The following is an 18,110-nucleotide window of genomic DNA, read 5'->3' as shown; positions in this document are numbered from 1 at the left end:
GTGAGAAGGTGACAACAGTTGGTGCGATTATTCGCAAATGGAAGAAACACAAAATATCTGTCAATCTCCCTCGGCCTGGGGCTCCATGCAAGATCTCACCTCGTGGAGTTGCAATGATCATGAGAACGGTGAGGAATCAGCCCAGAACTACACGGGAGGATCTTGTCAATGATCTCAAGGCAGCTGGGACCATAGACACCAAGAAAACAGTTGGTAACACACTACGCCGTAAAGGACTGAAATCCTGCAGTGCCCGCAAGGTCCCCCTGCTCAAGAAAGCACATATACATGCCCGTCTGAAGTTTGCCAATGAACATCTGAATGATTCAGAGGACAACTGGGTGAAAGTGTTGTTGTCAGATGAGACGAAAATGGAGCTCTTTGGCATCAACTCAACTTGCCTTGTTTGGAGGAGGAGGAATGCTGCCTATGACCCCAAGAACACCATCCCCACCGTCAAACATGGAGGTGGAAACATTATGCTTTGGGGGTGTTTTTCTGCTAAGGGAACAGGACAACTTCACTGCATCAAAGGGACGATGGACAGGGCCATGTACAGTAATCCCTCGCCACTTCGCGGTTCAAGGTTCGCGGCCTCAGTGCATCGCGGATTTTTCGAACTGATTTAAAGGCCTCATTATACCTGTGCAGTAACACCATCATCATCATTCATCATCACATTCATCGAACTGCACAGGTCTGTCATCGTCGTCATTGTCATCGTCATTGTCATCGTCATCGTCGTCATTACTGGAGTCAAGTCTCAAGATACTACTGTCATTGGTGAGTGTAGAACACCATAATACGTATCGTATGAGAGAGAGAAAGAGAGTGAATGTATAATATTAAGGTTTTATAATTAAATAGATTTAAGTAAAATATATATATAAAGTATAAATATACATATTTTAAACATTCTGGTACCCACACACACATATACGGAAATTCCTAGGAGGTCAATCCTACTTCGCGGATTTTCACCTATCGCGAGGGGTTCCGGTCCCCATTAACCGCGATAAACGAGGGATCACTGTACCGTCAAATCTTGGGTGAGAACCTCCTTCTCTCAGCCAGGGCATTGAAAATGGGTCGTGGATGGGTATTCCAGCATGACAATGGCTCAAGAAGAAGCACATTAAGGTCCTGGAGTGACCTAACCAGTCTCCAGACCTTAATCCCATAGAAAATCTGTGGAGGGAGTTGAAGGTTCGAGTTGCCAAACGTCAGCCTCGAAACCTTAATGACTTGGAGAAGATCTGCAAAGAGGAGTGAGACAAAATCCCTCCTGAGATGTGTGCAAACCTGGTGGCCAACTACAAGAAACGTCTTACCTCTATGATTAACCAACAAGGGTTTTGCCTCCAAATATTAAGTCATGTTTTGCAGAGGGGTCAAATACTTATTTCCCTCATTAAAATGCAAATCAATTTGTAACATTTTTGACATGCGTTTTTCTGGATTTTGTTGTTGTTATTCTGTCTCTCACTGTTTAAATAAACATACCATTAAAATTATAGACTGATCATTTCTTTGTCAGTGGGCAAACGTACAAAATCAGCAGGGGATAAAATACTTTTTTCCCTCACTGTATTATCTCTGAAACTGATTGGCCTACACAGAGACAGCCTTCTTTGTGGCCTTGTCGCACTGTTTTATCACAAGCATGTGTGGTTAATGCACACTTGATGCCTTGCAAGAGGTGTGTCTATCTGGTGCTTTTACATCTTAACACCTCCTGTGTTTTTGCCAGGAAGGGTGTGGACATTTTGTCGGCAAGATCCGCCAGCTCAAGAGATGAGAAAATGTGGCCGTCCCAACTTGTGTTGACTGCAAGTTGCTCGCTCTACCGCTGATCCACCATAGACGGCTGCGCAGACCGTGCGTGCATTGACAATAACGACGCGGAATTGTGTTTGACACAGCGCCTCGTACGCCATAGCGGCTCACAGCGCTCCACATCTCGCTCGCGCTTCTGTGGCCGTCTGTAACAGTTTTCTTTCCGTGATTAGAAAGCCTCTGGTGGCTATGACACTTTTAAATCATCTAGATTGAAAACTAATTTCATTAAAACTTCTTTTTGTGTTTCAGTTTGTTGCCCTTGCCCTGCACCTACGATTAGCGTGGTTAGCTACGTACGGTGCGAAAGAAGTTAAACATACAGTAAAATAAAGAACAAAGATCCCCCGTAAAGCCTTAACAGACTGTTGGGGCAAGTGCTGTTAGTGAGCACCTATGAAGGCCGGCACGGGATATGAGGGGGTGGGTCGCCAGCACCACGCCTGACCACCTTTATCTCCCCAGAGGACATGCTTACACACTGGACCAGGTACTCATTTGAGGCTGAGTCGACCTAGGGGAGGCCCAGGACCAGTTCAGATAATTGTCACTGGTGTTGGCCGTGAGCGAACTCGGCTCGCCGGGTTCGTAGCGCAGCGTGCTAACCGCTACACCACCGCTCCCCCAAAATACAGTACACGCATCTCACCTCAAATATTTGAAAAGGCACCCCCAGCGGCAGCTAGTCTCTCGTGGCTCAATCACGTGACTCGGCACTTGGCTTTAAATCGGGCACCGGTGTTGCCAGGAGGGGAGCCGATGACTGCCGTGCGATCCCAACTGAAGCAATTTGTCTCCAATGCTACCGTGGGCCAGGAGGTGGCAGCCCAGGCCCAGCCTCACCGTTGTAGAGGACGAGCATGGGCAGCAGGGCGGTCGTCCACTTCTGTTCCATGGTCCACTCCAGCAGCGGCACCTTCAGCATGAGCCAGCCGTACACGCACTGCAAGGCACATCGCAGCAGACGCAGCGTCCCACCAAGGGCACAACACCCTGTTACACAATCGGTGACCTCAGTACAGTATTATTATTACATAGTAATACCCAAATTTATGTCTACCCCTTTTTACGTCGTTTTGGCAAATACGTCGTAATTTGATTATTAACGCCGCTACCTGGATTTGCATCGCCTGAGCCCCACACGCTTACGTCACTGACAGCATCGTCGTACGTCCTTTGCCTCCACCAACTACTACCCTGTGGATCGCTTTGATTGACGTAGTTTCACCTTTTGGGAACACATCCGCACCTTTTGGGAACACATCCCCGACGTAAACCGGTGTATTACTGCACGTTATTTTATTCTTAACATTATGCGCAGCTGCAGCAGTCTGAAACGCTCTTCCTTCCGAGATTAGGAAGCCACTGGAGCTATGCCCTTAAATTAAATCTAGATTGAAAACACATTTATTTAGAACTGCTTTTTGTGTTTAGTTTGTTGTCCTTCCACCCGCACCTCCTTTAAGCACGGTTGGCTACGTACAGTGCGAAAGAAGTTCAAGTTCAACATACATACATACACTGATGCCATTTGACGTTGTTTGAAGTGGAACGTTTTATCTTTTTTACTCACTGGTGAGTGAGCTGAAACAATAACTTGGTGCGCTAAACGCTCATACACATGACAAATACATTTATTTGGCTGTCTCGGGCGGTTGGAGGGCCTTAACAACATGGATTTAGACTAATAATATTCAACAATGAATCATGATATTGGCTGCAAAATCTTACGTGGCAACCACAGTATAAGTGAAATGAACACGTCTCATTGAGAGAGTCAACGAGAGCAGTAGACATATTAGTTTTTTTGGGTTAGATCGCGTAAATATAAATGTGTCTTTAAATCTGCTACCATCCGACACAGCCAATGAGTAAGGTTTGTCACGTGAACAAAGCGTGCCAATTCGTTATTCGTACAGCACACCGATGTGTTGGAGATTAAACGCACAACATTTACAATTCGAGTACGACGTTTCGCCCGGAATTATAACGAGCATCATCAGGCGACAGCCAGAGTTGTGTAGAAATCCTCCTGTTTGGGTCTTCAAGCCCACGTGTTAAACTGAGAGCAGTCCAGGTATGTTGAGTTGTTGCAAGCACAGTCAACCAGAAGGGAGAGAATTGCAATGAAGGCAGCAAAAGCAGAAGCGACCTCTCATTAAGCAACGGCCAATTGGGAGTAGAGGAAGCGGAAGACACATCGCCCTATTACCCGGCGAGACGCGCACACCGAGGCACAGTGCCGTAACGTGGGGGGAGTGGCGTCGCACGCCCACATAAACCATCGCTTCATACGTAGGATTAAGGGGCTCAATAGGTGACTTCCAACTGGCAGAGATGTACGGGGTTGGGAGATGGTCATAAAACAAGCATGCGTCTCTCTCGTTTGCGTGGACTGCTAAGTGGTATTGTCTCGTAAGCCTTGCAGCAGTACTCTGGTTTCCTCTCGCACACAAAATACTCATTACAAACAAATGGGCTGCACAAGAATGAACACTACATTGCAAAACTAAGGTACAAAGAGTCCTAACGCTCGTGTTTTCATTGCTAAATAAATTACGGAAATTGTTTCCATTACAACAGAGGTTCCAACTTGTGCAACGATAGTGGGAAGTGGGGCGCAGGAAGATTATACCGAATCAAGCTGGAACTCTACCTGTGTGAGCCATACACAAAGTGGGATAACAATACATTTTTGATTTACCCGTGGATTCATTGTTGGGGTTGTGGATTTAACTGTGTTTGCGAATAAAATGAATAAGTAACTTTATAAGCTGCTCTGTACTCATTGACAGTCAGTGAAGAGGTGTCCAAGTGACCCAAGTAAACACCAATTCTTTGAAACAAAGCAATAACAAAGGACAATGCGCCCTACATCATCACTCCCATTCCACACCTGTAATGAACGATTCTGTTTCAAAGCCTTCGATTAGCAAGGTTGGCTACGTAATGTGCGAAAGAAGTTCAATATACATACACACATTTACATATGCTCTGGATTTTTTTGTGTGGTTTTGTTTTTATCTGGGTTACCCCTCCACAATTACCCTGAGTAACCCGAAAGTTGATGGTAAGTCAGCGAGTTTTCCGTGTGCCGGTCAATCCGGTCCCTTAACAAAACGACCGGGGTCAAATTTTTTACTAAATATTCTACGTTTGTTTGTATGTTGAACTTCTTTCACGCCGTACGTAGCCAACCGTGCGAATCAGAGATGGGGGTGGAAGGACAATGAACTAATCAGACGTATTTGGTGGAACACTGCTAAGGCTGGCTTGGAGTAGGGATTATTGGCATAAGGCACTACCACTTGGGAACAAGGTACGCCTATCCATAACAACCCTATATTATTGTACGCTATACTCCAGTGTTCTTTATTCCAAGGCCCGTGGGCCACTAGCGACCTCGATGTGCAGCCCTTCGACAATACACAAATTTGAAAACACCCCCAGCATCATTGTGCTTTCAAACCCCCAATGGTTTCAAATGTGTGGCGGCACTCACACTGATGATGTCTTATCGGCGAAAGTGGCCCCCTCTAAAAATTAGTGAAGAACACTGCGAACGTGAGGTTGGCGGAGCTGTCGCAGGAACGAATTCTGCTCCCAAAACAGCAGACCTGGCAATGCCCGGCACGGCCCGGCGGTCCGCAAAACACATGTCGAGAGTTCAAAGTGTCCGCCGCGTAGACGGGGAGGCCGCGAACGTGCGCCACCCCCGAACGAGCGCCGGGCGTACCATGATGATGAAGCTCAGCAGCACGAAGAAGAAGCGGAACCACACCTCGATGAGCGTGAACGTCTTGTTGTATGTCATGAACTAGAGCACAGCGCAACGCACAACGGGAAATTTGAGCACAACGCACGATCGATTCATCACCACCACCACCATCACCTTCATTCACCATCATCCCTAACACCACTCATCATCAACATCTGCATCATCATCTTTATTTATCACTATTGCTATCGTTATCTTATTCATCATCATGTTCATCATCGAAAACTAAATTGTTTTTATTTTACCAGGTAAGGCTCCCTGAGCTATGTAGCTCTTGAAGAAGCGACCTGGCCACAAATGATAGCTCAACAAAGTGGCTAGTCATTTGGAAATTTATAGCAGCCAAATACTCGAATCGCACATTTCTAAATGTGGAGAGAAAAACCGGAGGACCCGGAAAAAAATCAATGCGACCATGGGGAGAACGTGCAAACGCGAAATATACAGGCATCAGGGTCGGAATCGAACCATCCTTGTAGTCAAAGATGGCTCGGCACAAAAAAGGTGCACCACGGTGTGGGCGGCAGCGATTCGCTTGCGCACCAACATGTGCGTGCGTTTGTGTGCACGAGGCAGAGCGAGCCCGATTGGTCGGCTCAGTGTGTCCGCAGAACGAGCGTGATGACGTCACCACTCTCCTACTCCGAGATTCCTTCATTTCTTTAGAACTGGTTTTTGTTTAGTTTGTCGTCCTTAATAGAGGTTTTTTGGGTTAGATCGTGTAAATATATAAATGTGTCGTTAAAACCCGCCACCACCCAACACAGCCAACTAGTAAGGGTTGTCACATAAACAGAACATGCCAATTCATCACTAGTACAGCACCTCCGATTAGCATGGTTGGCTAGGTACGGTGCGAAAGAAGTTCAACACACATACATACATTCTCAGATTCTCCCCGTGGGATTGTTTGCTAAATAGGGCCCCAACCTTTCTGCACAGTGAACAGTGCTAAAAGCCAGCATGCACATCAGGGCGGTCCGCGTAACTTGGGAATTCTGCAAATGAGCAGAGCCCAACTCTGTAGGGATGAGGCCCACGATGGTTTTTTTGCCAACTGTTTTAAATATTTTTCGTGAGCTGTACAATGTCACGGGGAGACTCTTGCTGGCAGAAGGCGCCATTCCAGGGCTAAGCGCAAGCGCACACGAGTGTCTCGCTCGTCAGCGCGTCGGGGGTGATGTCAGCCAGCCCACTCGCTGTCAGCGCTGCTGCCTCTGAGGTGTCGTGAGCCTCGCTCAATCTGCTGCAGCAAAGCGCCGCCGCCTGGCTCCCTGTAAATTACAGCTGGCTCCGGGGCATTTTAAATTATTTACAAGCCAATACATCGGAGGCAACTGTACTCACAGTCCATACAGTAATGAGCAAATGGCAATCACCGTCCTTTTTGCGGTGCAGCAGTGCAGTCCTTTGATTGACCAAAGTGAACAAAGGTATAGTGTACAAATAACCAATATAATCAAACCTTTTTCGATGAAGGATATCATAAATCCCAAAGACTCGATATATTTATTAGCTAGGCAAGTGGCATGCGCCTGTAATCTGGTTGGTTAGAGGGTATTGGAGGGGGCCGCAGTTTCCATCATGAGCTATGAGATTTCCAACTCACTCAGTGATAGAGTAGCCAGGGCATGGCAGTACAACAAGTGGGTGAAAGTAATATCGCATTGCTGGGTCATTGCCTTATCGCTCCTCGAAGTGAAGGGCTGGGAACCTCTTCCTTACCGAGGCCAAATGGGGACTTGGAAACACCTTTGGCAGGCAGCCATATTTAAAAAAAACTCAACGGTGACTTCTGTCAATACAAGGTGTCCTTGCAGGCGCAGAAGTGATTGATCCGCCATGAAAATTATAAACACGGCGTTTTTGCCAAGTCGAAAAGTGATCCCTTCGAATTCCCGATTAGTGCGGCTAAGATGATTGCAGTGACGAGTAGATATCGTATGCGGATCGTTTCAGAATGATAGGCTTAATGTGACCGCAACCCGTATGAAATTAAGTCATGGGCTGTATCAGGGATACGGGGAGTAGCTCCAACCCTAACTCTTGTATATCTGGAGTTTGCGTGTTCTACCCGTGGTTGCGTGGATTTTTTTCCGGGTCCTCCGGTTTTTCCCTCCAGATTTAGAATCAACATGCGTTCAGAGTATTTGACTGCTGTATATTTACACGGGATAAGCCACTTCGTTGAGCTATCATTTGTGGCCAGGTCGCTTCTGAAAAAGAGCTACATAGCTCAGTGAGCCTTACCCGGCAAACACAGCAAGTTATTTATTTATTTTTAATTAACTCCTAGGTATTTTTTGCAACAATTACGGTGATATCCAGTTTGAATCGGTGACAATTTTGGTAAATATCTCTCTCCGTCTCTCTGTGCTGCTCTGATGGAGGCATACAACTGGTGGTGGACAAGTGCCGGCACAAGGCGGTCGGCACGCCGCAACAGCACTTCTCAGAACACCAAGATCCCCCCTATAGCCTTGACAGACTGCTGAGGCAAGTCCTGTTAGCGAGTAACACCTATGAATACCGGCACGGCACACGACGGGGTGGGTGGCCAACACTACGCCCGGCCACCTTTGTCTCCCCAGTGGCAATGTTAACACAGCGCTGCACCAGGTACTCATTTCAGACTGAGTCGACATAGGAGAGGCCTAGGACCGATTCAGATAATCGTTACTTGTGTTGGCCGTGAAGCACAAAATCGCCGAGTTCGTAGCGCAGCGCGTCGCTTACCACCGATACCCTACTGCCCCCCCCCCCCCACACCACATCAGAACACCAAACGCATGTGTGCGGTGAAGTAGCATGCGTGCATGCGGGGCGGGCGGTGCGCTCACAGTGAAGTAGATCTGGCGCACGGGGATGGCGAGGTCACCCAGCCCGTGGAGGCGGAGACGCGCGGAGTAGTGGCCGTAGGCCATCGACCCCAGGTGGAGCACCACCAGCTCGTTGCACGTCGGCATCTGAATGTAAAGAGGGAAACCGTAAGGAATAATAATCATAATTATTACGACTACTTTGCACTTGTTTACCCAGGAAAGTGTTTGAGTCTCAATGCACTTTTTCAGCATGGACCTAGCAAGTTTTTGCAGCAGGGAGCCATGTTTCTCTGTACAATCCCAATTGCCTGTAATTTGCAAGACTTTTTTTTTTGCACTGGGATGTTTTGGCCAATACTAGTTAGATTGTATGTTTTTTTTAGTTTATAGGGAATCTGGATGAAACCTATGCAGAACACGGGGAAAACCTACAAACTCCATGCAGAAATGCACCCGAGTCGGGAATTGAACCCAGGTCCTTGTGGCTGTGAGGCACGAGCGCCACCGCTGCGCTAACCCCCCGAGCGCCCCTGCCAAGATGCAGCGCTGGGATGCGAGCGCTCCTCCAGACGCCGCACCTTATTGCAGATCACCGTGTAGTTGTGGCTCCTCGCGTTGCTGTAGCTGATCAGCTCATCCTGCTTCTCCCCCGTGATGCCCAGCAGCACTACCGTGAGAGTGAGCTCCGTCCTCACCACTTCGGCTGGCTCACACACACACACTCGCTCACGTTAGCCACAAAGACAAAGATTCCCCCATATAGCTTTAACGGGATGTTGGGGTAAGTGCTGTGAGTGAGCACCGATGAAGGCTGACACGGCAGACGAGGATGTGGGTGGCCAGAACCACGGCTGGCCGCCTTTGTCTCCCCAGTGGTGATGTTTACACATCGCACCAGTTACTCATTTGAGGCTTGAGTCATCCTAGAAGGTTCAGACAATCGTCACTGGTGTTGGCCACGAGCGGGGATTGAACTTGGCTCGCCGAGTTCGTAGCACAGCGTGCTAACCACTGTGCCACCGCTCTCCACGTTAGCCACACACACGCATCTACACACACATGCACATGTGCTCGCTAAAGTCAATAAAGACAAAAATCCCCCATGTATTCTTAGGTTTTTTCGGTAAAGTCACATAGGTAAAACATCAAAATTAATAAAAATAAAATAAAAATCACGACGTTTCGGAGGCAACACAAGTCTCCGTCATCAGGTGGGACCGTCACAGCCAGATTAGCTGCATCAAGTGCGGCAATGATTCAAGATGTAATCCCTTAAAAGCAAGTTGAGGGGGAGGAGAGGGGGGGGGAGCTCATCAGAATGTGGTAGCCAATGAATGGAACGTATCGGGAGGGAGGGGGGCGGGGCTCAAAGACGGCACGGAGTGCCACGTACAACGCATCGGGAGGGGGAGGGGGGCGGGGCCAAAAGGATGGACGACGGCTTGGACGCGGTTGTGCGCAAGCAACTACTGCTGCACACGACAACGCATTGGACAGAGAGGGGGGGAGGGGAGGCCTGATACACATGATAGAAAAGAACGAAAATTCCCATGTTTATACCAATGCTGGCTGAACAATGAAGAGAGTACTGTTAAACACTGGGGATGTTAACACTCGGTAAAGTAAAGTAAAATAGTGCCTGTCAGATAAGATGGCACTATTTTACTTTACTTTACCGGTCCCACCTGATGACGGAGACTTGTGTTGCCTCCGAAACGTCGTGATTTCTATTTTATTTTTATTAATTTTGATGTTTTACCTACGTGACTTTACCGAAACCTAAGAATATGAATCCTTGCAGTCACGAAAGCTTCAAATCTAGAATTAATCCCCCATGTAGCCTGTAACAGACTGTAGGGGCAAGTGCTGTTAGCGAGCACCTATGAAGGCCGGCACAGCACACGAGGGGGTGGGTGGCCAACACTACGCCCGACCGCCTTTGTCTCCCTCATGGCGATGTTTACGCACCGCACTAGGTACTCATTTGAGGCTGAGTCGACCTAGGGGAGGCCCAGGAACAGTTCAAATAATCGTTCCTGGTGTTGTATGTGAGCTGAAATCGCCAGGTTCGTAGCGAAGCATGCTACACCACCGCTATTGAAGTCAACTCACACACGCACGCTAACAGCACGCGGACACCCACACAAAGCACCGGCGCACGCAAACGTTTGCGTACACAAGTACGATGGCAGTCCACTCTCGATTATCCAGGGTAATGCCCAGGAGGCATTGCTCGGATAAAACAAAAACACAGATAATGCAAAATACGTGGAAATTCAGCTGTAAGCATCCCGATTGTTTAGCTACATCACAATGGGGGTGAAGGCATAGAATGCCTCGCCTGTTTTTATTGCTTCTTACACTGACTGGAGTGCACCAGACTGCTGCCTATGATATTTGTTTCTCTCATATCACGTTTGAGAGTTTGGGACATGCCGCTCAGGCACGTATCTACGAAGTAAAAAAACTATACCGTGATAGAGCTGTTTTAGCCAATCAGGCTGTGGGTCTTTCTAAGTTGGTTTGGAGATCCTTCATCAACTATAGCCGTTCATACATTCAGTCGAAATGCCAACAGCAACAATAAAAAAATAACCTAGGTTAGTTTATACAGGCAGGCGCTGGACGGGTCTGCACTTTCTACCCATCATCAGCAGAATGTAGTCGGTTAAAACAACTGCTGCCCCACCCCTCCCCGTTATCCCATGGGTCTTCTCCCCCCCCCCCTTATGTACCCTGCTCCCGATCGTTACCCCCTACCACGAAAGGGTGCATTGCGGCCTAGCCTGTTATACATTAAATACACCTTGTTCCTACCGCTCCTTTTGAAATCCCCACTGTATTTCTGGGTTCTTTAATGACAATAAAAAAATGCTCACAAAAATAAAACTGTTTCTGATAGCTTGATAACGGCTGTTTTGTTTGGTTTTTGTGGTATTTTTGGGGGGAGGGGGGTTCCACTTTCCTTTACATTCTGGAACCTTCAATGCGAGCCCCCCCCCCCCCCCTGTGCTGGAGCCCGCATGGCGGAACAAAGGCTTGTGGAGAGAGAGGGAGGGAGGATTCCGCGAGTGAACGCATCTCAACCCGGGCTCACGGCGGCGGCTCTCCTCCAGGCGCCCCGTGTTGAAGCGCACGATGTACCAAGTGGAGAATAAAAACGCAAGCGGCACTTTCGATCTGCGCTTCTAAGCCTAAATAATTAATCGAAGTTCTCAGAACATAAAGTTTTCACGTGTGGACTCCGCGACGCGAGTGGCCGCATTGACTGACAAACCAACATTGCCTCGGAGGTTTGGCCAACTCTATTTTTACGAGTGTTTACATTCGTGCGGAACTCAGAGAGAACGCACAAGTGAGAGGTTACGCACTCAAAGGTCTGCACATATGGGTTCATGAACCTACTTTCTATACTTTAATATCCTAGTCACCTCGCAGGCCACAGCTTCTTTGGGACTTTCACAAATTTGTGGGCTTGTATGTATGTACGTTGAACTTCTTTCGCACTGCACGTAGCCAACCGTGTTAATCGGAGGTGCGGGGGAAGGACAACAAACAAAACGCAAAAAGCAGTTCTATAGAAGTAAGTTTTCAATCCAGCTTCATGACCCCTTGCCTCCAAAGCGCTCACCTGCAGTCGTACGTCTTAATTTATCACGCGGTCAATAAAACAAGCACCAGTACGTGGCCAGCCGAGAGCGGCTGTCCTTTACAGACTTAGAGCACTGACCGCTAAGATCGCTTGAGAGCTCCCACTGCGTAGATCTTCTGGCTCGCCTGTCAGTATACCGGGTTCTCAAGTGCAGCGAGTTGATGGTCTCACCCCGGTCACTGATGACCGTACAAAAATACTCAATCACATTAAAATTGGTGCTACGCTTCACAGACTGAACACTCAACATAAGAATGTACAATTTACACTCGCCGGCTCAGCGTCGCCAATGCAGACGAGCGGAGTCCCAACGCTTGCTTGAGTGGGGGCGACACTTTACAATTGTCTACACCCGTCCAGATTGATTGTGAAATCACAATAAAAATGTGTTTGATGCAAAACGCATAATCATGGAAGTACAATGAAATATAACTCAACCAACATCGAGCAATTATAATCAATGCCAAGCAAATATGGTCGATTTCACCACTAATTGTATTTTTAATTGCGTAGGCACATGCCAAGTTAAAGTGCAATAAATCTTAATCAACGTGCATTGATTACATTTAAAAAACTAGAAGAGCTCAAGATGAAAATGCAGCCGCCCTGAGAATTATTTAATCAGCCTAAGGCCAGGGGTCAACATTGGGGTCAAGATTGGTCATAAAAACACAGCTACAATGATCCCTGTGGTTTACACAGTGGCGCCCTAGCTAGCAGGAGCGTCGTTACATTAGTGCGCTTGTCATATCTGGGCCGGAGCACCCAGTTGCTCCCTCGCTGCATAAATGAAACGTGATGATTGATGATCCCCAGCCCTTACCGATGCACTCCAGTCACTCGCTCGCTCGCTTGCCGGCGGTCATTGGCCTCCTTTTCACTCTTCTATAGCTGCAGCTGCTACTACTACTGTATTTCCATGGTTACTGTTTCGCTTGAACTTCACTCACCGATTCCTCCACCCGTGTTGAGGACTCTACCAGACACGGACTGTTTCATCTCATCCAGCACCCCACAGGTCAAAACAACTTGCTCACCTGCTCGCTCACCCATTTACACACTCCCTCACTCAAAGATCCCCCAAATAGCCTCTAACAGACTGTTGGGGCAAGTGTTGTTAGCGAGAAGCTATTAGGGTCGGCACGGCACATCAGGGGGTGGGGTGGCCAACACCACGCCCAGCCACCTTTGTCTCCCCAGTGGCGATGCCTACACACCCCACCAGATACTCATTTTAAGGCCGAGTCGACCTAGGAGAGGACCGGGACCGGTTCACATATTCACTGTCACCATTATTGGTCGCGAGCGGGAATCGAACTCAGGTGGCCGAGTTGGCAGCGCAGAACGCTTGCCGTTGAGCCACCGCTCCTCACCACCCGCTCACCACCCGCTCACCACGTTGCAGGTCACAACATTTCTCTTTCTGCTAACCTCTCAAACTAACCTTGGACAATTCGAGAAATTCGTTTCCACTCTTGCCTCTTACAACTTTAAATGTGCCGTTTATTGCTGGCCACTTGGCATTTCGGGGCCATCGGGCCTGTAGACCTCTGCTCAACAACGGTGTTCAGATTAAAATACTACTGAGGACCAAAGTCTCTCTGCTAAAATGCGTGATGATGAGGCAGTGCTCATCATGTCCCTTGATTTATATACAAAGTGGTACTCATGTTACTGACCGCGTGGATGGATGGATGCTAGCTTCATTAGTAAGAGCTACATTGCTTCGATCAGTGTTGATGTTGCCACGAAATGTGATTACAATGTTCATCATAAGGCGTTTTATCAATCGACTGCTAAATGTAGATCTCCCTGTGCCATGTCAGTAATCAGGTTGTTTGACCATACTTCACCGTGCTGGCTCCATAAATTACCGTGATAACGTAACATTCACAACAAACAACATTACTTCGTTTTATCTTCTTAGTCAAGTAAAATTCCCCTGAATCCAGTAGAATCATGAGCTTGACATATAAACAAAAATATTCACTAAGGAATAGTCATAAGATAGCAAATGAATGCTAAATGTGCCCTGTAAAACCTTACATTTGTCTCTTTGGCAAGAGTGATGGGATTTTAAACATACCATAATGACACCTATAACTGAAACTTAATGAGAAATTCAATGACACAATATATTACAGTCACGGTGCCAAAAAACAGCAGAGAGATATAAATGAATTAGGTAACAGCCTGCCCATCACAAGGAGGTTGTTTAAATTTCTCAGAAAAATGTGTCAACGTTATTACAGTTCCGAAAATCAAAATAAAATGTGTCTCCAAGATTAATGCATGCCGTAGAATGTTGGCAAACTATATCAATGTTTTTTTGCCCGTTGCAGACTAGATCACTATTACGGATTAACAGGAAGGCTGCTCTCCGTATCCTAGGGCATCTCGGGGACGTGCAGGTCTGGCGTCACACATGCACCATGGCCTCTGCGCAGCCACTATGCTCCATGGATCACTGAGGGGAGAGGGAGGAGATTTGCACGGCGGTAGCCGCGTCCGCCGCTTGATGCAGAGGTTCGCGATTTTGAATTCGGCAGGCGGGCCTGGTTATTATTATCATGATTGTTATACAGCGGCATACTAAAATAACGCAAATATGTGCCCAGTCTGCTTCACGGTGGGTGTCGTAGATTTCCCACCCGCTGCAGAGGTCATTAGAAACGAGCAGGCCATTGTCTGCTGGCGCCAGTCAAAATTTTAACAATTAATTTCAAATCCATGAGAGGTTTTTTTGTTTAGGGTTAAATCGCATTAGCATAAATGTATTGTTAACCCGCCACCACCCGACACAAAAACGTGCCAATTAGTGACTACTTCAGCACCACCGATGTGTTGGAGAGTAAACCCACAAAACTTACAATTTGAGTACCGTGACGTTTCGCTGGTAATTACATCCAGCATCGTCGGGCGATTTTGCCAAACCTCACTTATTGGCTGTGTTGAATGGAGGCGGGCTAACGACACATTTATACTAACGTGATCTAACCCAAAAAAACCTTTATTATGAATAATATTTGTCATGAAAACCTACGTGTCAATCTTACACAAACACACACGGGCTCATTAGCTATCTGCAAAAACGAGTTATTTGCAAGTTCAGCACACCGGTGTGTTGGAGAGTAAACCCTCAAGAATTTTACATTTCGAGTACTGTGACGTTTCGCCAGTAATTACAACCAGCCTCATCAGGCGACAGTCAGATAGCTGCCATGCGCCATGAGAACGGCCCGAATTACCAAATGGACTAAATTGTTGGCAATTATCACCATCGCGCCATCACTCCGTGTGGCATCGTGTTGCGCGATGCCAGTTTGATCGCCAATAATAGATTAAAGGAGTTGGTCTCATCAAGGACCGACAATGGTGGGTGACCCTGTGACCTGATCACACTCAATGACCTTCCCCTCCAGCTGAGTGCATCCCAACAGGCAGTGGCGTCACAGTGACACGGCATTGCTCTGTCACTGCCTGTCACCCCTCTCACTCAGGGGTCGGGAACCTTTTTCAATGATCTGAGGCCGAACAGGACTTTCAAATGCCTTTGGCGGGCAGCCACATGCACACGCACACACAGAGAGCTCAGCCACTGCTGTCACTGCAAGGGGGAACTTGTAGTGACAGAAGTGACTGGATCTGTGCTATATTAAGAAACATTTTGTCGTCAGGTTTTCCCCTCTAGTAGCCGATCAGACTTTTCCCGTGACAGATAAATATCATTCGCGAGGCCGTTTCAGAGCGGATATTTCTGACGTGAAATGACGTCAAGGGTCATTATCTAACCCGTGGAGCGTAGGAGAGGTGCCCGACCCTCGACCTGAGCTGAGCCATGTGCTCACTCGGGACCAGAGATGGGTGCAAGTCACCTGGCGGTGTCTCCAGCTCCAGGCGCAAGGTCAGCCAGAGCTGCTGGTTGAACGGATTGAGTTCCGGAGTCTCCAAGGGGTACTCCACTGCTGTCTGCAAAGACACACCATGCAAAAGCCACCCACCACTGCTCGTCATCGCCCATTCAAAGAAGACGTTTGTTGAAAGATAAAAAGCCAAGTGATTTCCTACTCGATTAAGCGCCGCAACTCATCTCCAGTGTACAGCCCTCAGCCAGTTGTGGAAATTCCATATTCGTATGGCAGGGACGAGTCTTTCCATAGGGCAACCACTATTGACTCCCCCCACAATTCATGACTTTTGATTAAGAGGGCACGATCCACACATTATATGAGCAACACAAACACACCTTTTTGTGTTTCTCTGCATGTTAACATGAAGGGCAAATACAGTACAATGTACATTATTATGGGGAGTGGTGGCACAGTAATTACCACACCGTGCCATGAACTAAGCAACCCAAGTTCAATTTCCGCCATGGAAAACATCGGCGACGATTGATATCTGAATCGGTGTTGGGATCTCCCTTTACCCACCCCCACTGGGCAGTGCGGTGCAGTAAAGTTAAACAACTTCCTGAAATATCATGGCATAGGGAGGCCTTCATCCAGCAGTGGATTGACACAAAAGGTTGCAAATCTTGGCGGTACAGTAATCCTTCGCCACTTCGCGGTTCAAGTTTCGCGGCCTCAGTGCATCGCGGATTTTTCGAACTGATTTAAAGGCCTCATTATACCTGTGCAGTAACACCATCATCATCATTCATCATCACATTCATCGAACTGCACAGGTCTGTCATCGTCGTCATTGTCATCGTCATTGTCATCGTCGTCGTCGTCATTACTGGAGTCAAGTCTCAAGATACTACTGTCATTGGTGAGTGTAGAACACCATAATATGTATCGTATGAGAGAGAGAGTGAATGTATAATATTAAGGTTTAATAATTAAATAGATTTAAGTAAGTATAAATATACATATTTTAAACATTCTGGTACCCACACACACATATACGGAAATTCCTAGGGGGCCAATCCTACTTCGCGGATTTTCACCTATCGCGAGGGGTTCTGGTCCCCATTAACCGCGATAAACGAGGGATCACTGTATATATTTTTTATCTGATCCATCTTCCAAACTCCTTTTTCTTTAAACATGGCAATCACTTGAGAGAGAGGAAAAAAAAGTAGAAATCCAATGACTGTCAATATTAATCAAACCCATACCATGCCCACCGGGTCATCTCTCCCAGATAACAACGTCCCTCTGATGTTAACACAAGATTTAGAATCGCGCCCTCCACAGCACGCGCTTTACATATGCCGAGCGTTCCTCTCCTGGTTGAATCATGATAATAATAGTAGCAATACATAGTTCACACGATAATAATAGTAGTAATACATAGTTCACACGATAATATTAGTAGTAATACATAGTTCACACGATAATAATAGTAGTAATACATAGTTCACACGATAATAATAGTAGTAATACATAGTTCACACGATAATAATAGGAAAGCCACGGCGACTCCTGAGACTCTTTGTCAGGAGGGTCCTGCACCGCGATGTATGGCCAATACCGATGACTCGTGCACGCATGTTGCACACGATGCGGCGCGTGACGAAAGGGTAAATGGTTTTGTTGCAAATACCCATTTCCCCGAGGCATGATGGCAAGGTCACATGCGGGACAATAAAATGTGTTGGAATAAAAATTGCATCAAATGCGGCATCGACTTGACATCATAAACCATTGCATGTAGTCGTACAGCAAGAACCTGGGTTCGATTCTCGACTCAGGTGCATTTCTGTGTGGAGTCTATCGGTGTTCTCCCTCTGTTCTGCATGGGTTTCCTAATGGTTTTCCCGTTTTCTTCGATAGCTAAAAGAAATACGGTGTAATTAATTGCCAAAACATCCCAATGTAGCAAGACCCTCCGAAAAACAGTTTTCGGACTCGGTGTGTCTTCGTGGGTGAATAAGTACATTTGTTCAGCTGAAATGTACTACACTTAAATGGTTAAAACATGTTAATATTACACTGTCATTGGATGACTGTGATTTTTCAGCATTGGATTTGCACGCTTGTGTAAGCCTCTGTGTTGCTCTGCAGTAAACACTTTT

At 47.1% G+C, this 18,110-nt stretch overlaps 1 protein-coding gene across 1 annotated transcript in view; it reads right to left on the bottom strand.

Annotated features, from left to right (window-relative positions):
* The window catches only part of LOC144948581 (transmembrane protein 181-like), a 53,019-nt gene that overhangs the window by 24,418 nt on the left and 10,491 nt on the right, over positions 1-18,110 (bottom strand). The window contains exons 4-8 of the mRNA XM_078878153.1: positions 15,964-16,057; positions 9,015-9,139; positions 8,455-8,580; positions 5,573-5,653; positions 2,680-2,779 (exon numbers count right to left, since the gene is read on the bottom strand). Coding sequence (XP_078734279.1) covers positions 2,680-2,779; positions 5,573-5,653; positions 8,455-8,580; positions 9,015-9,139; positions 15,964-16,057 — 526 coding nt within the window. The remainder of the gene's footprint in view (positions 1-2,679; positions 2,780-5,572; positions 5,654-8,454; positions 8,581-9,014; positions 9,140-15,963; positions 16,058-18,110) is intronic.

Source organism: Lampetra fluviatilis, chromosome 50, assembly GCF_964198595.1.
Source record: "Lampetra fluviatilis chromosome 50, kcLamFluv1.1, whole genome shotgun sequence".
Taxonomy (NCBI): Eukaryota; Metazoa; Chordata; class Hyperoartia; order Petromyzontiformes; family Petromyzontidae; genus Lampetra; species Lampetra fluviatilis.
Note: the sequence above shows the minus strand (reverse complement) of the source record. Positions and strands in the feature narration are given on the sequence as shown.